Genomic DNA, 22,367 nt, shown 5'->3' with positions numbered 1-22,367 from the left:
TCTCACCTGCGTCGAGAGTGGCTAACTTTTCTCTAAAGGGCCAGAGAGTATTTTAGCTTTTCAGGTCATAATGATTCTCAGTTCTGCCATCGTAGCTCAGAAACAGCCAGAGACATCTAAACCAATGGGCATAATCATGTTCCAATAAAAATGTCCTGTGGACACTGAGATTTTAAGTTCACATCACAAAATTTGTTTCAACCATTTAAAACCCATTCTCAGCTCCAGGGCCGTACAAAACCAATTGGGGGGTGGGCGGTGGCTCTAAGTGCTACACTTCCCTGTGCGCCTGCAGGGCTCCCTCAGGCTGCAGAGGGACCATCCACCTTCACCTGCGGTCAGTCTCTACCCCAGACCTGGACTTGAGGGCGGGGGCCAGCCCAACCCACCTTTGTCCCCAGGCAAGAACAAGACCTTGTACAGATGTTTGCACCTGGAAAATTACAACTGTGTTGACCTTATTTAGATCTCTGTGGAAACTCTTTTTGCTGGAGAATTTTCTCTCTTCTGTGGGCCTCTGAAGCCTCGCCTCAAAGCCTGGATGTGCCCCAAATGCATCATTCATTCATTCAACAAACATTTCCCAGGCTCTGAGTGCAAGCCACACACACAAGGGGACACAGGGATGTGAAAACCCACCTGGGCTCTGCACACACACCCCATGTTATTTGTGAAGCTTCCAGAATGCTCAAAATGTCATAAATCAAAGCTTAATCTGATAATTGAGACAAAAAGCAATTTCAGGTCAAAATTAGGGGTTTAATTTGTCTCCAAAAGAGAAACCCAAAGTATTTTAAAATCTACTCTGGAATAGTTCTGGAAATTCTGTTTTTGGGCCATGTTGGGCGTCTTGAGGGATCTAGTTCCCCAAGGATTGAACCTGGCCCCGCACACAGTGAAAGATGGGTCCTGACCAGTGGACCGCCCGGAAATTCTTAAAATGAGTTTAGTGTTGCGTTTACTGAAGCCCCAAATTGGGAGCTATAGCTTGAAAGTAGAGCAGAATAGTCCAGAACTCGCACTACCCGGCAGGCAGCCCTCTCCTCTCCCTCCCTGCAAAGCGTCTGATGTGCGCAGATGCTTTTCCTGTGCTCTGGGATCTCAAACCTGTGCAGTAGTTTGAACTCACAATGTCTCGCCAGGTGACACATGAATACTACACATCTTTTTCACATGGACTCAGCTAAGAAATGACTCCTCACCCTGTACTTCTGCAGTCGATATTCTAGACTGGAATGCAGAGCTTGAGATGTATTTCTATTGAATTCTTGGTTGTATTGGGACATTTAAGTGAACAAAGCACACTAAGAAGAGAGAGGAAAAATAATCCCTCAAAGGCTGGAGGCATGAAGTTTTTACCCAAGTAAACGAGGCAGGACTGCCACTCGGTCAGAGGCAACCGGCAAACAAATGGGCCAGCTGTGTTCCAAGAACCTTTATTTGGTCACACTGAAATCTGATTTCAATATAATTTTCAAATGTCACAAAATAGTCTTTCCCCCCCAACCACGTAAAAACGTTAACCCACCCTTAGCTCGTGGCCTGATAAAAGGTAAAAGCAGGCACATTAAAACCCTGACGCTGATCCGAGCAACCGGTTGGGAGCAGCACCAAAAGCTGAAGCGCTCAGGAGCCCACAGGGCCCTCGGAGGCGGAGCCAAGAGGCGGAGCCAGAAGGCGGAGCGTCAGATGGGCTACGCTCAAGCAGCTGCCTTACTCCTCGGCTGTCTGTGATTGAGTTCCTGGACAAGAGGGCATTTACAGGACTGACTCTGGCTCAGGTTCTGGGGGCCGTGTAGGTCCCAGTGCCTTCAGGCGGATCAGCAGGCCTCACAGATGTGGGCACAGGTCCGCATTTGGCCCACGGGCCACACAGTCAGCCAGCCCGACTTAGGACTGTGCTGATCCAGAAAGAATCCAGGTGCTGAAACAGATTTAAGGCTGGTCCCTCTGGCCCTTTTTGGCCAGCCTGCAAGTGCTGTTAGGGGAAAACAGAAGCATCCTACCCAGTGCAGAACCTGGAGTCCAGAGGCCTTCCACCCCTTTGTCCATCATTACCGGAAAGTGGCCAGGAGACAAATCCCTTGTGGGGACGGCACACCCAGCGACAAACAGCCTTCACAGAGCCAGAAGGCGAGAGCACGGGGCCTCGGGAGGCCCTTCCAGCACATGGTGGCACCAGGCGCCAGTGGAGGGCGCGTGTGGCACGAGCACCGGGACCCTGACTCTTGTCCCATCCTTGGGTGGCTCACAAAGCCTAAGATGCAGCCCACTCACATGTGCCCACCCTGCCCGGCTCTGATGGCGGTGACCACCTGGTTGAGCACACCAGCCGAGGCGGGAACATGATCTCTGCACAGTCTGTAGAAGTCCCTGCGCTCTCGCACTGACCCTTCAGACACAAGCTCTGGGTGGAGCAGGGGACGCCGGGGAGATGGGGTTACAGCTGCTGCAGGGGCACAATGACTGCATGGTGTCCTCCGCCCAGGGCGGGAACACCCCCGAAGGTGCAGGTTGGGGGATGATCCTCATCCCCAGAGACAACACTACAACCTGAGAACATGTCATACCTTTTGTCAGGTGAACTGGCAGATCAGGCTGAGCTGCCGTGGGGCTGAGTCCCTGTCCACGTGCTGAGAACGAAAACTCACGTGAACTCGGCCACCCTGAACTCCACTGTCCCCAGCCCCAGCAGGCCCTCCAGTACACACGGAGCAGCAGTTTCCCCTGATACAAACCCATGGGCTGATTCTGGGCCATGTCGCACAAGGCGATCTGGGCTTCACCCAACCAGTGTGATGGTGACCCAAGTCGTGTTGCAATAAATCCTGAAGTGACCTATGTCCCTCAGGTTCACCTGTCCGTACATGGGAGAAGTGGCTTCTCTGTGGCAGGCCGCCCTTGGCCTGTGATCATTGGCAATGGCACCAAAGATTGGCAGGTCTCGGGGGGTGGTCCTGGGTGGCAGCCTGTGCAAATGACACACCTGGTCCCGAGTCACCACTGCCGAGTCCAGGGCCCCAAGCAGGGCTGGACTTGATGCTACATGTCAGCCTCATCCTGTGGCTCACAGGCCTTGATGAGATGCTCTGTGAGCTGCTCTGCAGCCCCAGCCTGTCAGTCAGGTTCACCAGAGGGGTGGGCGGAGCGGTGATCTCCCCAGCACATTCTTTCCACCCGTGCCAAGAAACCAAGGGCCCTGACCACTCTACCCTGGCTGTTTCTCCAGGCTGGGCTGGCAGAGAAAACCCAGGGAGAAGGTGATGTGGGCGGAGCAGGCTCACTCACGCGCACCCGTTGCTCAGCACCCGTGGGGCCCTCTGCCCTGGGACCTGTGGGGCCCACAAGACCACGCCGACACACTGATCCTGGTGAGCAGGCATCTCCACCGTCCTCAGGCCTGTGAGAAGGCACGGGCTCGTGTGTCTGCTCGCAGACCTCCCAGTTTGGGCAGTCCCCGTGGCTGGAGTTTTGAGGACGTCTGGCCAGCAGCAGCCAACAACACACATCCCAGCCTCTGGTGGTGTTCTCGGGGCTGAGGTGAGTCTCCTGCAATGCTGAGGGCCGGGCTGGGAATCCCAGTGAGGGCTGCGCATCTGATCCTTGTAACCAAAGCAGCTGGGCTCTGGACGTAGGGTGGGCCAGTGACACTGTCCCCGGGCCCGGGCACTGCTGCTGGAGCCAGCTCCTCCCCAGAGGCCCTGCCGGGGGAGTCAGGTGAGGGGGACCGGCCACGCTGCCTGGGGCCCCGCGGACACGAGTGAGCATATCTTGCTGCTGAAGCCAGTCTGAGTACCTGGTGCTTAAGGAAGACGTCCTGGGTAACTTCTTTCAACCCACTCGTCTGGCGGGGCTCACGGGGCTTTTCTCATGCCTCTTCCTCGTCCGCAGGACCTGGGGTCTTCCCTCTGTGAACTCAAATGCTACACATGTGCACCTTGATGTGAGGGACACGGGCTTTACTGAAGGTCAAACGTGCCAGCAAATAAACATATACCTCATGTGAATCTGGATGTTCTCTCTCCTAAGAGAGCAATTCTGAATCTTTCACGACATTCTAAACCGTCAGTATAAATGATCCCATAATAAGTTAAGGCTGTAGGTTTATTCACATTTATACACATTCGTAAAGGTGAGTGGTCTATCCCATGTGAATTTTCTGATGCTGAGTAAGCCTTGAGCTCCTGTTAAAAGCTTTGCCACATTCATTACATTTATAAGGTTTCTCTCCAGTGTGAATTCTCTGGTGTATAATTAGATGCGAGCGCCATCTGAATATTTTTTCACATTCATTACATTTATGAAGTTTCTTTACAGTATTAACTTTCTTACGGCTCACGTGGGTAGAAGCTTCCAGAGTATTCCCATACTCGTGGTACCACTGGGCTCGAGTGTGGATCCTCTGGTGCTCGATGAGGTACGAGCTCCGGCTGAAGGCTTTCCCACACTCGCTGCATCCATAGGGCTTCACCCCAGCGTGAATGATCTGGTGCTGGAAAAGGGTGGAGTTCTGACTGAAGGCTTTCCCACATTCACTGCACTTATAGGGCCTCTCCCCCGTGTGCACCCGCTGGTGTATTGTGAGCTGTGTGCTCATACTGAAGGCTTTTCCACATTCGAGGCACTCGTAGGGCTTCTCCCCTTTATGGATCCTCTGATGGTAAATGAGGCTTGAGCTCTGGCTGAAGGCCTTCCCACAGTCACTGCACTCATAGGGCTTCTCTCCAGTGTGAATTCTCTGATGCTGGATTAGGTGTGAGCCCTGGACAAAGCCTTTCCCACATTCTTCACACTTAAATGGTTTTTCTCCAGTGTGAGTTCTCTGGTGGCGAATAAGCCGTGAGCTGCAACCAAAGGCTTTTGAACACTTGTTGCATTTATAAGGTTTCTCTCCAGTATGCGTCAGCTGATGCTGACTAAGGCGGGAGACCCACCGGAAAGCCTTCCCACACTCGTCACACTTAAACGGTTTCTCGGTAGCATGCAACCTCTGATGTGCAACCAGGCTGGGGCTATCCGGGGCTCTTGGGAGCTGAAGTTTCTCCCCAGCGTGCATCCGCTGGTGCTGAGCTAGGGTTGAGCTCTGGCTGAAGGCCTTCCCACACTCCTGGCATGGGTAGGGCCTCTCTCCCGTATGGGTCCTCTGGTGCCTGGCCAGCTGAGACTGCTGGCTGAAGGCCTTCCCGCACTCCCGGCAGCCATAGGGCCTCTCTCCCGTGTGGACCCTCTGATGGTGGATGAGGCTAGAGCTCTGACCAAAGGCTTTTCCACATTCCTCACACCTGTAGGGCTTCTCCCCAGTGTGAATCCTTTGATGCTGAATGAGTTTCGAGCTCAGACGAAAGGCCTTCCCACACTCGGTGCATTTAAACGGCTTCTCTCCAGTATGGATCCTCTGATGCTGAGTAAGCTGTGAGCACAACCTGAAGACCTTCCCACACTCCTCACACTCATACGGCTTCTCGCCATGCAAGGTACTCAGATGTCTCCCCTGTAAGCAATCAGGTAATTTTTTTTGGCACTCCTGGCAGCTGTTAGGTCTCTTCTGTGTATTAATTTCCTGATGCAGAGAGACATCTGAAGTAGATCGGAAACTCCTACCACAGATGTCACATCTTCGCAAGGACCCCTGACTTTGATCACGTCGACAACCCAGGCGGCCACCACTCCCCCGCTCGCCACACCCCTGGGCCTCTTCCTCAGCGAAGGTCTCCCTGGGAGCCACAGTCCCTATATTCAAGCAGTTTTTCTGGAAGAGGGAGGTTGGCTGACTCTCTGAACAGACCTCGGGATCAGAGGCATCTCCAAAGCCAGGACTCTGGGGAAAGTCCTGGGACGGGGTTTTGACCATGACCACATGGGATTCTGATTTTAGACGGTCAATGTCTTCACAGGCCTGCTCACTCTCGGTCCCGATTGTAGAATCTGAAATGAACAGGAAGTAAACTGCTGCTTATCCCCTGTGCTCAGAGGAAGGACAAAGACTGGAGGATGGGGCAGGGGTGCACACCACCCCTGGGACTGAGCCCCCTCCCAGACAGTCTGCGTTGAGCACATGGAAAGACGCTACAAGAAGTCAATGCCTTTGACAGTTCTCAAAATCTGGTTTCATTCATACTTCATTTTATGCACTCATTCAGTTACAGTGTACTTGGCAGAGTGCAAAGAGCTTCCCTCCTACATGGGGGAAAGGTCCTCCCACGTGGAACTAGCATGAGGAAAAATCTACAAAGAAGCAAAGTGAGCTCGATAGGGTGGGAGGTTTAGTGAGAGGCAGGGCTAGGCTGAGAGGTCAGAGGCTCCTGGTTGCAGAGAACGTAGAGTGAGGAGGAAAGAGAGACTGAAAACTGTGAATAGAGGGATGTTAGATACCAAGAAAAATGAGGTGCAAGAGCTGCTGAGGGGCACACAGGTGGTGAGCCCAAGAGAACTGGGCCTCCAGCTGTCCACTGGGTGGGGTTCTGAGAAGGACCCCAGGCCTGAACCCTGTGGCATCCAGCTGCCGCCAAGCCACGCCCTCTGACGCACACCTGGCCGCATCCCTTGCTAGTCTGCCCCTCAGCTTCCAGGCAGCCACACCCGCTGGCCATACTGACTCCTCCTTCCCATGGGTTTCTGGAGGGTCCACCTACGCTGCCTGCCCTCCATATGGAGGTTTGGAGTGATGTGGCCACCAGCCAAGGAATACCTGGGGCCCAGAAGCTAGACTAGGCAGGAAGGATCCTCCCCTACAGGTTTCATAGAGGACATGACCCTGCCCATACCTTGATTTTGGACATCTGGCCTCCAGAACTGAGAAACAGTAAATCTCTGCTGTTTTAAGCCTCCAGTTCGTGGTGCTTTGTTACAGCAACCCCAGGACACTAACACAGCCCTAGAGCCTTATCTGAGAGGTTGGGGTCACCCAGGGCCCCAAGAAGTTCCAGAGGGAGCATGGCGGAGGGAGGGGACAGCTGCTCAGAGCCACACTTAGTGCTCCCCTTAGAGCCACATGTGTGTACCTGAGCTCAGTAAGACTATTAGTAAAATTACAGGGGCTTCCCCGGTGGTGCAGTGGTTCTGCCAATGCAGGGGACATGGGTTCAAGCCCTGGTCTGGGAAGATCCCACATGCCACGGAGTGACTAAGCCTGTGTGCCACAACTACAGAGCCTGAGCTCTAGAGCCTGCGAGCCACAACTACTGAGCCCAAGTGCCACAACTACTGAGCCCACGTGCCTAGAGCCCGTGCTCCGCAACAAGAGAAGCCACTGCAATGAGAAGCCCATGCACCACGATGAAGAGTAGCCCCTGCTCGCCACAACTAGAGAAAGCCCGCGTGCAGCAACAAAGACCCAACGCAGCACCCCCCTCCGGCAAAAAAAAATTACAAACTGAGCAAATAGTGGTTCAAAAACAAACCGTTTTTGCCATAATGCGTGGGTGTTTTGTGCCCTCGCTTTTCTGTAGTTCAGTCTCTCCTGAGGCTGCCCCACCACCCGTCTACACTTCCGGACCCACCCCATGGCATTCCCAGGCAGCCCAGCAAGCCCACGTGGGTGGCACCTGGGGTCTGCCTCCAGCCTCCCGCCCGCAGCCCTCTCACCCTGTGCCCGGAAACCTCACCTGCCTGGGAGGTCCTGGCTGCCTCTCTCCCCTCCGCTCCTTGCAGGTCGAGGACCCATGGCTCCTGCCCCTGTTCCAGCCGGGAGATCAGCTCAGGCTTGAAGACCAGGAATCCTGCTGTGGAGGCGGCAGAGGAGGAGATGGCATTGGTGTGGCTGGGAGTGCAGCTCAGCCCTCCCTTGTTCCCAGGAGTGAAGGGCTGGGGGCTACTGGGGCACAGGGGCCCTCTCTGTCCAGGTCTGTCGCCTCCTGAGGCTGGACACAGAGGAACTCCTGGACTCCCAGCCTGTCCCTGTCTCCATCCACACAGGGCCAGGATCCTCAGGGAGCCCTGTCACACGAATCTGCCTAGTACAGGCCAGCTCTAGCCCAGGGGGAGAGAAGCCAGGCACTGCCAGCACTTCCCTCAGTCCCTCAGTTCCGAGAGCAAGGACACCCCAAGAGATTGACGTGGTTAAAAAACAAGACAAACAACAACAACAAATCAACAAACAAAATGGATTTTAAATCCGAAGGTGTGAGGACTTCCGTGGCAGTCCAGTGGTTAAGACTCTGTGCTGGGCTCCCCTGGTGGCGCAGTGGTTGAGAGTCCACCTGCCGATGCAGGGGACACCGGTTCATGCCCCGGTCCAGGAAGATCCCGCATGCTGTGGAGCAGCTGGGCCCGTGAGTCATGGCCGCTGAGCCTGCGCGTCCAGAGCCTGTGCTCCGCAACGGGAGAGGCCACAACAGTGAGAGGCCCGCATACCGCAAAAAAAAAAAAAAAAAAAGACTCCGTGCTTCCAACGCAGGGGGCACGGGTTTGATTTCTTGGTCTGGGAACTAAGATCCCACATGTCGCGTGGTGCCGCCAAAAAATAAAATAAAATAAATAAAAAAAAAAATCAGGTGTGAAGTCCAATGGTCACCCAGAAGCTCCAGCCTCGAGTCCTCATATAAAGCCCTGGGGGGCCTCGGCAGAGGGGTGGAGAGCTGCAGGCACCCACCTGGCACCTGCCTCTGGGGCCGCCAGCCCCCATGCTGTGGGCCAGCCGTGTGATGTGCTCCCAGCCCATCCAAGGGCTGGCCAAGCCCTCTGGCTGGAGCACACCTCAGGTTTCCAGCCGTGTGGATGGAGAAGGGCAGGCAGAGAGAGCCTAGGTCGAAGTCTCAGGTGATGGCAGGACCCTGAGTTGACCCACAGTCAACATGAAACAGGTGTTCTTACCAAGCACATGTGCAATGCTCACAGAGAAACATCCCTGGGCCAGTCAGGAAGGGGATCAGGCACAGGCCACAGAACAATACCACAGACTGCACCTGATCTAAATGCAACTGGACATGACAGCCACCACAACAAGTAGCTCAAAACTATTAGCTACCTGAAAACGAAATGATGAATTACTAAGTGGTATTTACTGTAAGTAAATTGTATTTACTATAAGTCAAAATTTGTAGGGCGCAGCTGAAGCAGTACTTACAAATAAAATTTCACATTTTAAAATATGTTGACCAGAAACAAGAATGATTGGGGGTTTCCCTGGTGGCACAGTGGTTAAGAATCCACCTGCCAGTGCAGGGGACACGGGTTCGAGCCCTGGTCCGGCTCCATGCCATGGAGCAACTAAGCCCGTGCGCCACAACTACTGAGCCTGCGCTCTAGAGCTTGCAAGCCACAACTACTGAGCCCTTGTGCCACAACTACTGAAGCCTGTACGCTTAGAGCCGTGCTCCGTGACAAGAGAAGCCACCACAGTGAGAAGCCCATGCACCGCAACGAAGAGTAGCCCCGTTCACCGCAGCCAGAGAAATCCTGCGCGCAACAAAGACCCAATGCAGCCAGAAATAAAATTAAAATTAAATAATAAATTTATTTTTAAAAAAAGAAACAAGAATGATAAACACAGAAAAGGTAAATATTAAATTCAAGGAGTTGTAAACAAAACAACACAGCAAACACAAATAAATAAAAAGGGAGAAAATAACAAAAGTGGGCAAGATTCAATGAAAGAGCACCCCTTCCCCCCAAAAAAACCCAAAAGCTGGTTCTTCAAAAAGATAAAAAGCATAGTCTTGTGGCAAAACCAATCACAGGGACTTCCCTAGTGGTCCAGTGGGTAAGACTCTGTGCTCCCAATGCAGGGGGCCTGGGTTCCATCCTTGGTGGGGGAACTAGATCCTACATGCATACCACACCTACGAAGTCTGCATGCTGCAACTAAGAGTCCACATGTCACAACGAAAAGATCTTGTGTGCTGCAACAAAGACCCAGTGCAGCCAACATAAATAAATATTTTTTTAAAAAAATAACAGTCAACACAGTGAAAAGATGCTGCCAAAAAATAAAACAAACAAGGGAAACAAACACAAACATAATAGAGATTAAAAATAAAGAGTATTATGAACAAATACACGCTAAAAAAATTGAAAATCTGAAGGAGTAGATCTATCTGTACAAAAACTAGAAATGACAAAATTGGCACAGGGGAAAATCCGTAAGCTTGATAGACCATGAGGCATTAATAAAACGTAAATTCCAGTCAAAGACCTTCCTTCCCCAAGGGCCCAAGGCCCAGGTGGTTTTACAGGTGAGTTCAACCAAAAACTCGAAGGTTCAATTAATTCCATCTATATAAATTCTTCCAGAAATTAAGAAAGACAGCAAAAGCTTCCCAGCTCATTTTATGAAACTTATATGCAAAAAATGTCAAACTATATAATGACAATTCACCAAAAAAAAAAAAACAAACAAACAAAAAACCATACAAGTCCATTTGGCTTAGGAACAGGGATGCAAAAATCCAAAATACAATACTGACTACCTGAGTCCAAGAGGTTATCAGAATGCATATGTAAATATCATGACTTAAGTAGAGTTTATTCCAGGAATATACGGAAATATGCCAATGTAACTTATTAGACTAACAGGCTAAGAAAAAAAAAAACATATGGACATCTCAATTAATGGAGGAAAAGAATTTGAAATATCCACCTGCCAATGCAGTGAACACGGGTTCTATCCCTGCTCCGGGAAGATCCTACATGCCGCGGGGCAACTAAGCCGGTGCACCACAACTACTGAGTGTGCACTCTAGAGCCTGTGAGCCACAACTACCGAAGCCCGCGCGCCTGGAGCCTGTGCTCCGCAACAATAGAAGCCACTACAATGAGAAGCCCGCACACTGCAACAAAGAGTACCCCCGCTCGCCGCAACTAGAGAAAGCCCGCGCACGGCAACGCAGCCAAAAACAAAAAACAAAACACCGAAACTCTTCAGCCAACTTCTGTCCTTAGTTACATGCATTCCCTTTAAAATCAGAACAAAACAAGCATGCCCACAGCACTCCTAACAGCACGGGCGCTCTGGCCATTGCTAAAGATCAGGACACATGGGGGCCAGGAGGGAAAACACCAAGCTTTCACTTGCAGGCCCCTCCTTAGAACATGATACCAGAACTAGCAGGGAGTCCAATGAAGTGGCCAAATACAAGGTCTATCCTCCAAAATCAAGAGCATTTCTCTATAGCAGCAATAATCAGCTAGAAATATAACATAACAATGATACATTCACAAAACAACCTAAACTGAAGAGCAAACACCAGACCACTGTGGAGGAAATGCCCACACTCTAATAACGTCTGCAGAGGTAAGTAGGTAAATGGAGACACAATGCACGGTCTTGGGTGCAATCTACAAATTCAAACCACTCCCCTATAAAAATTCCAGTGCAATTTTCAAGGAACTCAAACTTATTCTAAACTTACACGAAAGAACTACTCTGTTAGCCGTAAGTAAGTGAAATTTTAAAAAGAATAAAGAGCGAGAGCTGCCCCACCAGGTATTAACATGCCACAAGTCAAAGCAATCAAAAGTAATACTAATAACAGAACAACCTAACAAAAAGCAGAGAGCTGCCCCCTAACAGACCAGAGCTCGGAAACACACCATCACACTTATGAAAAAGGCAGCTCTACAAATCAACGGGAAAGGATGGATTGTTTAGTGCTGGGGAAACAGCTCAGTGTGTGGACAAAGATAAAAAGGATTCTCGGGGCTTCCCTGGTGGCGCAGTGGTTAGGAATCCACCTGCCAGTGCAGGGGACACGGGTTCAAGCCCTGGTCCAGGAAGATCCCACATGCCGTGGAGCAACTAAGCCCCTGCGCCACAGCTACTGAGCTTGCGCTCTGGAGCCCGTGACCCACAACTACTGAGCCCGCGTGCCACAACTACTGAAGCCCACACGCCTAGAGCCCATGCTCCGCAACAAGAGAAGCCACCACAATGAGAAGCCCGCACACAGCAACGAAGACTGAATACAACCAAAAATAAATAAAATAAAACAATAAATAAATAAATATATATAACAGAGGCCTGGCTAGGTGGGTGCTGACAGATGACGCAGGGGCTAAGGGTGTCCAGATGAAGCCTCACCTAGTCCGGCCACACTGCTGTGGTTCTCGAGCATCACCTCCTTGTAGAGGGCCCTCTGGCCAGGGTCCAGACACTGCCATTCCTCCCGTGAGAAGTGCACAGCCACATCACCAAACGTCACAGCCTCCTGAAAGGACACACACCAGTCCCCCAGGGACCCCTGGGTGTCTCAGGCACATGGACCACAAGGTTGGGTGAGACAGTCACCAGGCCCCTTTGGCTCTAAAATCAAGGGGAGGAGAGAATTCCCTGGAGGTCCTATGGTTAGGACTCCGCACTTCCACTGCAGGGGGCATAGGTTAGATCCCTGGTCAGGGAACTAAGATCCTGCAAGCCACGCAGTGTGGCCAAAACAGTAATAATAATAAAAGAAAAGAAAATCAAGGGGAGGGACAGTATGGAGAAGGGGGAGGGACCCAGACTACGGTGATATACAACCTTCCCCAGAGAGCCTCAGGCAGGGCCCGGTCTGGGCAGGTGTTTGCTCACTACCTTGGCAATGGGCATGCCGGAGACCGGCAAGGGTCACAGTGTGGAGCCAAGGGAGGGTCTAGGTCCAGGCCCAGTGGGCAGGGAGGGTGCCCAAAGGAGGAGGAAGGGGCCCTCCCAGAACGAGGGAGGGAACGGGGGAAGTCAGACTCCTACCATGCGCCTGCGTGGGTGGGGATCCGCGTGTCCCGGCCCAGAGACCTGCTGGAAGTAACGAAAAGGTCAGAGATCAGTATCCTGGAGGCCCCAACCCCTGACTTCCAGGCTAACCGAGGGGCGTGGTACTACGTTCCCCCATCCTTTACCTCCAACCCCAGGTGTTCTCTGGCAGGGACTTGGGGCGGGGCCAAAGTCGCCATGGCACCTGAGTACCTGCCCCCCGAAGCTCCATTCATCTTTCAGAGTGTGTAGTATGTATGAATCACTCCACAAACATGTAATGGGTGGTTGCCACGGATGCCAGGTGCTCAACCAAGCAATGGGGATACAGTAGTGAACAGTACACACAGACTTTGCGTTCACGGAGCAGTCTACTGGAGAAGAGAGTTAAGTGACCACAAAAACAAATGCAAAATTACAGCTGTGATAATAGCACCGAAGCACAAGAAACTCTGAAAGCACTTAAACGGGGAAATTCTGACTTAGTCTGATGGGTCACTTCCCCTAGGTGCTAACTTGGCTAAGGTAATGGAGGTGGGGAGGGCACCGCAGGCAGCAGGAACAACGTGTGCAAAAGGCATGAGGCAGGAAAAACCGGGGCTGAATGAGCCTGTGGGGCCGCAAGAGGAAGCATGATGCGACTGGAGGCTCGAATAGACAGGAACCGGAAGGACGGACTGCAGGGACAAGAGGAGTCGGCACAGGACCCCACCCCAATCCCAGTATATAAACTTGGCCCCTCTCCAGGCATCTCTCTGGGAGGTCAGAATGAGAAGCGGGCTTCCTAGGGGAGCTTCTGGCTCTCAAATCGGCTTGAGGGCCGAAGCCCCAGGCCGTGAGGGCAGCAAGGCTGAGGCAGCAGTGACCACTGTCAGGTGGGTCCCCACCTGGGCCTGGCCAGTGCTGTATCCTGGGTCCCCTGTAGAGAATCGCAGGCCCTTAGCGGCAACCAGAATTCAGAGAAAATACATATCTTACTCCCCCAAGGTACAGCCCTTTTTGCCACCCTCACTAAGTCTAGGCCTTCGACGGACAGTGAGGGAGGGAAAAAGAGGGCCCTAGAGGGAGATGATTATGCAGGTAGGATAAGCAAGGATGCCCCTGGAGCAGGCCTAGAACCGGCGGGAAGGTTACGAGGCTGCCGCGAGGCCGGATCTGCGGGACTCCCCCTCCCGCCTCCCACCTCTGCCGGGCAAGACGGCCAAGGCTCGACCACCACCCCGCCAGGCGCCCACGGGCTCTAGACAGCCGCCCGCGCCACCCGCGCTTCCCCGCGGAGAGGCCGGGGAGGGCGGGGCCTGCAGAGTCGGAGGCGGGAGGGCGCTGGGGCTGGTAGGCGGCCTCTCCGCCCGAGGGCGAAGAGCACGTGCGGCGCCCCGACACTAACCCGCGCGTGTTGCATCGACTCACCCTCCCCGGGGCCGCTCGAGGACCCACCCGCGGGACGACGCCGGAAATGGGCCTCGGCCGCCCGCGGCCGCTCTGCCCCGCAGCCTTCCGGCCGTTCTGGGCGTTTCGGAGGCTCGGCCAACTCGGTGGTTCCCAGCCGGCCCCCGCCCCCGCCTCGGAGCCGGCGAACGGGCGGGGCCAGATCGCTGGGGAAAGGATGGAGCCCGGAGAGGGCGGGGCGGAGTCCGGTAAAGGGCGGGGTCACAGTACGGGGAGGGCGGAGCCGGGGCCCAGGAAAGGCGTGGGTCTGGGCCCGCTGTCTTTTGGCCTGGGGTCGGGGAGCGGACCCGGGCGAAGCAGGCGGAGAGCCTGAAGTTCGCCTGGGGACGATCCCGCGCACCTCCGGTCACCAGTCCGAGGGCGCTGGTCCCCGCACCGGTTCTATGTGCTGGTTTTTCCATAGCAGAACGCACCCGCTGGGCACGTTCGAGGCCCCAGGACTACGGAGACACCCCCACCCAGGCCGTGTCCGGGGTGGAGGGGGTACGTGGTGCGGGGCAACGGCCTGCTGGGGGCGCAGAAGAGCCGTGTGCAAAGAGCAGGTGTTCTGCACCTGGTGGGGCAGATGGTCCAGGCGGAGGTCACCGCAGTGCGGCGGGGCACCGACAGCTCAGAGATGAGGCTGGGAGGGCCCCAGAAAGGGTGAGGTCCACCAGGAGAAGGAGAGGCCCAGGGGAGGGTCGTCAGCCGGGACTCCGGGCTGGGGTCCCTGGGTGCATCGCGGGGTTCGGGGCAGCAGGACAGCCCAGGACCTGCCGAGAGAACGGATGGGGTGGGACCGGATGGGGTGGGACCCCGAGGTCAGGTCAAGGCTTCTCCTCGCTGCGCCCCCACCCATCCCCAACTTCGTGTGGCCCCCGTGGCCACCTGTTCTGGGTGTTCTCCCAGATCCACGCTGTCCTGTGTGTAGGGGCGGGCACCCCAACTTCTTTGGAACTCAGCAGGAGCCTCCCCAGGTCCCTGCAGCCCTGGGGAGGACGCTGTCTGCGTCTTCGGAGGCCTCAGCTTTGTGCGGCCCCGGTCCCTGGAGCTCTTCACACTGGACAGCCCTGGAGAGGGAAGGGCGGGGGAAGGGTGCGCAGAGCTTTTCGCGGGGAGGGCCCTGACACCCGACTTGTCGACGATCCAAATCCCGGGGTCCCAGGCAAAGCCGCTGTGAAATTGGTGCAAACCAAAGTAAGGAAATGGTCAGAATCAGCTCCCGGACCGACTCCTAGGGGAGGTGGAAGAGAAAAGCAAGTACGCTCGGAGGAACTAGCTCCTCTCCCTGGGCCCCTGTGCGGCATGGTCCCGGCGCTCCCACCCCACACCTCCCAGCTCGAACTCAACTCTCCCGTCCGCACATCCTCCCTGCTCACGCTCAGAGAGCATCTGTGCAAAGTGTGAATAAACGAAGGAATGGAGAATGGGAAAGGGCTGGGAATATGCCTGCTTCCTAACATTAATCGCCAGCCAAGCGCTCAGGTACCCTGAGCTCACTGGTGGTCCTGATCTACTTACTGGGAGACTTCCTGCTGGAGGGTCTTCACACTGCTCCATCTAGAGGAGGGGCTGGCAAACCTGGGCCCTAGCCTGGCCCCCTCAAGGTAAGAATGACCCAGGGAGCAAGAGGGGGAGCCAGGGCTGATGCTTGGGTCTGTGGACCCTGAGGACAGAGCCATCTCAGCCACCACAAAAGCCTGGCCCAGAGTGTCCACCCAGCAGACATCTGGGCAGTGTGGAAGGTGCAGGTACCAGGGCACTGAGGGTGCTGCCCGGGAGTGGGGTGAAGGAGACTGCTTCTATCCACTGCAGGCCATTCCAGGGCCTCCGTGGCTGAGTCCCATCATCCTGAGCAAACAGACTATTAACAGTAAGGGGCCTGGGGAACTTCCCTGGTTGTCCAGTGGCTAAGACTCCGTGCTCCCGATGCAGGGGGCCGGGGTTCGATCCCTGGTCAGGGAACTAGATCCCGCATGCCGCAACTAAAAAAAGAGTTCACGAGCAGCTAAGACCCGGAGCAGCCTAAATAAATAAATAAAAATATTTAGGGACTTCCCTGGTGGCGCAGTGGTTAAAACGCCACCTGCCAATGCAGGGGACACGGGTTCGAGCCCTGGTCCGGGAAGATCCCACATGCCGCCGAGCAACTAAGCCCGTGCGCCACAACCGCTGAGCCTGCGCTCTAGAGCCCACGAGCCACAACTACTGAGCCGGTGTGCCACAGCTGCTGAAGCCCGCACGTCTAAAGCCTGTGCTCCGCAACAAGAGAAGCCACCGCAATGAGAAGCCCGCGCACTGCAACGAAGAGTAGCCTCCGCTCGCCGCAACTAGAGAAAGCCTGTGCGCAGCAACGAAGACCCAATGCAGCCAATAAATAAATAAATTAATTAATTTGAAAAGATTATTTAAAAAATAATAAATATTTTTTTAAAATGTCAGGGGCCTGCATGGTTCCCCAAATGGTCACAGTGCCCTTTCTCTGGGCCAACCCAGATTACTTTCCAGCTATTTCCGGCCTGCGATTGGGATTCCAAGCTGTAAGTGTTCCCAGGGGAAAAGCCCAGTTTAAAAATTATTTTTGGGAATTCCCTGGCAGTCCAGTGCTTAGGATTCCACGTTTTCACGGCCATGGGTGCAGGCTCAATCCCTGGTCAGGGAATTATGATCCCGCAAGCTGTGCGGCCAAAAGAAAAATTATTTTCAAAGAGCTGTGTTTCCAAGGCCAGTCTGGGCCATCTACTAGATTTTCTGTAGTCTAGTAGATGGCCCAGAGCAATAACACTTTCAATGAACCGGAACAGACGGAGCCCCCGAAGGCCATCACCATCCCTGAGCACTCAGGAACCTCATGGTGTGCTAAAATGTACCTCGGGTTTCTTTTCTTTTTTTTTTTTTCCTCGGGTTTCTTTTAATCGGGGATGGTAAGACATGCAGACTCGGAAGTGAAGGAAGACATTTATACTCACGGGTCTCTGGAATGGGAGGCAGGGCACACCACATGGGGCCACACAGGGAAGCACTAGGTTGGTGAGGAGGCAAAAGAGGGGAGGGAAGGTGTGGCCCGGAGCCTTCACTGGGGTTTCCGCAGGAAAGAATGGGCAGGGCAGAGCAGGCACGCTGAGTAAGCTGAGACTCATGTGTTTGAATAATTTCAGCAGGCTGCAGGTTATCAGGTTATGGTTGGTCTCTAGTTGTCCCATACCTGGCGCTGGGGTGATGTAGGGCAGGGAAACATTGGTGTGGGGTGTGAGTCTCATAAAGGAGACAGCTGGGAGTGTGGGCTCTGGATTGGTTGGTTTGTGCCAAAGCCTCGCTCTAAGGTCCTTTGCTGCCTCCAGGATCGCCTTTTGGATTTAGCCTCGCTTGACTCAAAAGCTGGCAGGAGGAACCGGGAGACCCCCAGCCCTGAACAGAAGCAGAAGCTCCCTGAGTCCCCCAGGGAAATGTTACCTGAGGAGGTCAGGGGCTTGGGGTCCTGAGAGCAAAATGAACGAGGTGCCGGAGGGGGCCTGAGGAGGTGGGCAGCAGGGGCTGCGGGTGACAGGCCTGTGCCCAGCACAGAGAGGCCTTGGCACCACCTGCTCCTGTCTGACTCCTGCCCTGTACTCAACTTTTTTCCCACTTGGACCGGAGTTCCTTGAAGGCAGGGTTTGTGGTGTTTCCATCTTGCCTCTCTCAGGGCCGCCCCCCCATACTCCATCCTAGGGACCCCACAGCCCACAAGTCCAAGCACTGTCCCCACCTCCATCCCACTCTTCCTCTGCCCTTCTGGTCTTCCAGGCCTATCCCGAGCTGACCCCAGAGTCCGTCACCCCGCCCCAGGGCGGCCCCGGTGCCCCTCAGCTCCTGGCCCTGCTGTGCGCCGTGCAGCCTCCGGATGAGCTATCTCTGCCGAGTCGGCTGTCTCTCCGGGCGCCTCGTGCTCCCCTGTGGCTTCAGCATGTGGCCACATGGACCCTTCCTCCCCTCTCCTGTCACCTTCTCCTGATGTCTCTCTGGCCTCCACCCCTGCAAAACCCACCTGCCCGCACTGGTGCAAACACACCACCCCAGAGCCCTGAGTGCAAGCCCCTCTGCTCCCTGAGACCCCTGCCCTCACTCTCTCCCTACCTCGCTGGCTCTCCCTCCTCAGGCGTCACCTGCACACCCACTGCCCTGGTCACTAAGCTCTCCCTGTCCGCGCCTACTGACAGGTCTCACTCAGGGGATCCACCGCCTCTTTGGCTAATTCCAGGGATCCTCTCTGGAAGGACCCCTCCCACTTCTCCAGAAGCCCCCTGCCCGAAAGATGTGCCCTACTGGAGGCTCCCTTTCTGGTAGGCTTGCCCGCCCACTCGACGGCCCCGCGGCGGGAGAGCAGCATCCCCGCCAGACCACCGGAGCCTCTGCGCACTGCGGGACCAACCACCTCAGTTCGCCTGCGCTGAGGCCCCGGCGCGAGGGAGGGGCCACTGGCGCCCGCGAGAGGACTACAAGTCCCGGCGTGCCTTGCGGTGGCGGCCGCCGCTCCTGGCCGGAAGGTTAAGGGCTCTCGGCCCCACCCCGGAAGGTAGGGCGGCTCTCAAGGGCCGCGTCTCCTCTTTCGGCAGTGCCCGGCAGCAGGTAGGACGTGTTGGTGCCTCCTGGTGCCATCCGGTGCCATCAGGCGCCATGCGGCGCCCTAGGGCCCGTGAGGGACCCCAGCCGGCTCTGCAGAAGGCGCCAGGTCGCACGGCCGGGGAGGGGGGCGCGAAGGGTGCCGAGACCTGGAGGGAGGAGCCGGGGGAGCGGGAGCCCTGAAGTCGGGGTGGTGGGGGTGCCTGGGCCGCCCGGCCGCTGACCATGAGCCACCCCCAGACCGCCGCGATGGGTCGCGTGATCCGTGGGCAGAGGAAGGGCGCCGGCTCCGTGTTCCGCGCGCATGTGAAGCACCGAAAGGGCGCCGCGCGTCTGCGCGCCGTGGACTTCGCCGAGCGACACGGCTACATCAAGGGCATCGTGAAGGTTCGGGGCGCGGGCTGGGGCGGGTGGGGGTGTGGGGCGCCCGGCGGGACCCACGCCACTCAAGCCGCCTCGACCCGCAGGACATCATCCACGACCCGGGCCGCGGCGCGCCCCTTGCCAAGGTGGTCTTCCGGGATCCGTACCGTTTTAAGAAGCGGACGGAGTTGTTCATCGCCGCCGAGGGCATCCACACTGGCCAGTTCGTGTACTGCGGCAAGAAGGGTGAGTGTCGCGCCTAGATGGAAGGTGGCGGTGGGGAGGAACCTGCGGTTCCTTGAGGTTTACGCCTTGGGTCGGGGGAGGAACACTGAGGCAGCAGACCTGCTTGGCCACGCATACTCGGTGGGTGCCTGGAGAACTGTAGGAGGAGGCTGGCTGTGGAGTGCTGCGCTGGCTTTGTTTTTGGCAAGCAGTGGTTAGGACACCACCTTACGCTGTTGACTGCCGGCTGCTGCTGCTTCCCCTTGCAGCCCAGCTCAACATTGGCAATGTGCTCCCGGTGGGCACCATGCCCGAGGGCACCATCGTGTGTTGTCTGGAGGAGAAACCTGGTGACCGGGGCAAGCTGGCCAGGGCCTCTGGGAACTATGCGACTGTCATCTCCCACAACCCTGAGACAAAGAAGACCAGAGTGAAGCTGCCCTCGGGCTCTAAGAAGGTCATCTCTTCCGCCAACAGGGCTGTGGTCGGTGAGTGGAAGGTGTCGGTTGAATGCTGTGGGTCTCCTGTGGACAGCCAGCAGCTAGATAGGGACCTGGAACCCAGCTGCCTGCTTCACTGAAGTGTGGGCTGTGTAAGCTTGAGCACAGCTCTAAAGCGGGCACAGCAGTTCCTACTTAACTGCTGGTTGGGTATTGAATGAGACCGAACCCGCTGAGACTCTTAAGGCAGACTCGTCTGCGCTTGGGGATAACCTGGACTTATGTGATCCCTGCCCGTTAACATCCTACCAAGATATGTGTGATTTCCTTAAAGGCACCCAGGAAAAAAGCACATGAACCCAAGTTTGTTTACTTTGGTTTTTGTCAACATCTTTGAATCCATGTGGCAAAGCCAGTCTTGCATGGGGGAGGCTCTTGAGGATGTGCTCACAGGATAAACAAAACAATGGCAGAGAAGTGGCAGGCTGGGTCAGCTGTCCTGTTTGGGGCGGGGAGGTGCTTGCAGGAGTGCAGTGTCAGACCCTGCAAAGGGGACAACTTCCTGGAGAACCGTGGATCAAGGCAGGCATTCCAGACGATGTGAATAAAGCCCTGGCTTAACGACCCTGCAGCGCCTGAAGAAACTTGTCGGCTGATAGGCTGCAAGGGGACTTGGTGCTTGGTGATGGTTTCGAGGCATTTCTGAGGTTCCTGGGAACGTGTGATGCTGTATGACACACGGGGGTGGGACACTGGCACGGACCGAGCAGGGGATGCTCTGCCTGATGGGAAGGTCCCCCAGTGCTGGGCAGGGTGTGATACATCTCCCTGAGGTCCCTGGTCTCCAACAGGTGTGGTGGCTGGAGGTGGCCGCATTGACAAGCCCATTCTGAAGGCCGGCCGTGCCTACCACAAGTATAAGGCAAAGAGGAATTGTTGGCCACGTGTGCGGGGTGTGGCCATGAATGTAAGTGGCCCAGAAATGGACAGTGGTGGGGGTATTCAGTGTACTGGGGCTGTGAGATGGGGTGGACAGGCTCCTTCCTGTAGTGTTCCCTCTTCTCTGTGGTGGGGGATCTGTACTGTGAGGCTCTCGGTGATGGTTTGTAAGCACAGGCTGGTTGATTATACCCTTCCCCAAGCCCTCCTAAGGCAGGTCGGGGCCACACCCAACACCACTTCCCTCTTCCCGCAGCCTGTGGAGCATCCCTTCGGAGGTGGCAACCACCAGCACATCGGCAAACCCTCTACCATCCGCAGAGATGCCCCTGCTGGCCGGAAAGTGGGTCTCATTGCTGCCCGCCGGACTGGGCGTCTCCGGGGAACCAAGACTGTGCAGGAGAAAGAGAATTAGGGCTGGGGGCTCAATAAAGTTTGTCTTTTTCACAGCTGAGCTGCGCTTTTCCATGGTTTCAGAGGGAAGGGTCCCTGTTGGGAGGAGTGCCCTGGTGTTCCACATAGGGAGGAAGGAGGAAGATGAAGTAGTTGCACTAGTGAACAGTGGAAGCTTTGGACAGAGAAGGTGGGGCTGCTGGGTTGCTTCACATCTTGACTCCTGGAATCCTCCACCACCTGCACGTGGAGCAGAGAAGCCCACTCACAAGGAGTGTAGCCCCCAGACCTCTGTTCACTAACTTGTCTTGAGCACTTGGAGAATCTGGATGAGGGTTTGGGTGCTGTTGGGTGAGAGAGTGGTGTCCCTGGAGCCACAGGCTGGAGAGCAGGGGTGCTGCCTTGCAATGGAAGGACCAGACTAGTTTCTCAACAGATGGGCTTCCTTTTTGGCAATAGCCCACTAGCACCTTGTCCCAGACTAAATGATAGACTGGTCAAAGCTGATAGAGCCAGGGCAGACTGGGCACCAGAATGGGAGTGGAGGCCCATCAGTGCCTCAGGACCAGGACACTTGCTTCCCAGAGGCCAGCCAGAGCCTCCTGCCTCTAGTGGTACCCCTTGTGAGCTGATGTGAAAGCAGGAGCTGCAAGCCAGTGTGCCTAACTGACCACTGGAGTGAGTGGTAGGCCGATTGGGACAGCAAGGGTGGATGGCAGGCTGAGGTGGGATGCACCTTTACAGAGTGGGCACAAGGGCACTGGCTGGAGTCTCTGGCAGCCACCTTCCTGAGTCTCACGCATGAGAACTGGTCCCCTTGGCTGTTCCGGGAGACTGGCAGGGTTCCTCCTGGGTAGTAGGGCCTCACTGGTTGCCAGGTGGCTACTTGTTTTCATGGTTCATACCTGTCTCTAGTGTGAACCTCAGTTCTAGTCTTGCCTTCCTGGGGCCCCACGTGTCCTATGCCACCCACGCCTAGACAGTGACCCAGTAGGGCTAGGACCTCGGTCATGAGAGGAGGGCAATGGTTCCTTCTGAAGGAAAGGGTACTGGACATGTTTGCCTGAACCATAACCTGCTTGCAGTATTGCTCCCTTCTGGGTAAAGTGGCCTGGGGCTTTGTCCAGGGGACTGGCCAACAGGGAGAGTTTGCTCCAGGAGCATTCGGGCACTCAGACCCTGAGTGGACACTGGACCCCATTTATACCCTAGAGCACGGGCTCTAGGCATGCGGGGTACAGGAGTTGGGGCTGGGGGCAGTGGGTTAAACTAAAACGGGCTGCTTTGACCAGTAAGTATCCTCTTCACATGGCCCT

At 55.4% G+C, this 22,367-nt stretch overlaps 2 protein-coding genes across 13 annotated transcripts; one reads left to right on the top strand and one right to left on the bottom strand.

Annotated features, from left to right (window-relative positions):
• Positions 1 to 1,474: 1,474 nt before the first annotated feature.
• Positions 1,475 to 14,126, bottom strand: ZNF7 (zinc finger protein 7). Of its 12 annotated transcripts, none has more exons than XM_079901846.1 (6): positions 14,075 to 14,126; positions 12,811 to 13,038; positions 12,662 to 12,709; positions 12,017 to 12,238; positions 7,605 to 7,721; positions 1,475 to 5,925 (listed from the first exon to the last, which is right to left on the bottom strand). In XM_079901846.1, the coding sequence occupies exons 4-6, from the start codon at positions 12,048 to 12,050 to the stop codon at positions 4,142 to 4,144; spliced, it is 1,935 nt and encodes a 644-aa protein (XP_079757972.1). In that variant the 5' UTR covers positions 12,051 to 12,238; positions 12,662 to 12,709; positions 12,811 to 13,038; positions 14,075 to 14,126; the 3' UTR covers positions 1,475 to 4,141. The 12 variants fall into 12 exon arrangements, with proteins under 12 accessions (XP_079757972.1, XP_079757971.1, XP_079757979.1 ...); XM_079901845.1 differs by having other exon boundaries at positions 12,017 to 12,143; XM_079901853.1 differs by having other exon boundaries at positions 12,017 to 12,143; positions 12,878 to 13,038; positions 14,075 to 14,120.
• A 4,507-nt stretch (positions 14,127 to 18,633) lies between these two features.
• RPL8 (ribosomal protein L8) lies at positions 18,634 to 21,112 on the top strand. Its single transcript, XM_079902076.1, has 6 exons — positions 18,634 to 18,697; positions 18,932 to 19,078; positions 19,159 to 19,300; positions 19,549 to 19,767; positions 20,571 to 20,686; positions 20,915 to 21,112. The coding sequence occupies exons 2-6, from the start codon at positions 18,941 to 18,943 to the stop codon at positions 21,071 to 21,073; spliced, it is 774 nt and encodes a 257-aa protein (XP_079758202.1). The 5' UTR covers positions 18,634 to 18,697; positions 18,932 to 18,940; the 3' UTR covers positions 21,074 to 21,112.
• The last annotated feature ends 1,255 nt before the right edge of the window (positions 21,113 to 22,367 follow it).

Source organism: Stenella coeruleoalba (assembly GCF_951394435.1).
Source record: "Stenella coeruleoalba genome assembly, chromosome: 17".
NCBI classification, from domain to species: Eukaryota; Metazoa; Chordata; class Mammalia; order Artiodactyla; family Delphinidae; genus Stenella; species Stenella coeruleoalba.
The sequence above is the reverse complement of the archived record's forward strand: the minus strand, read 5'-3'. Positions and strand labels throughout refer to the sequence as shown.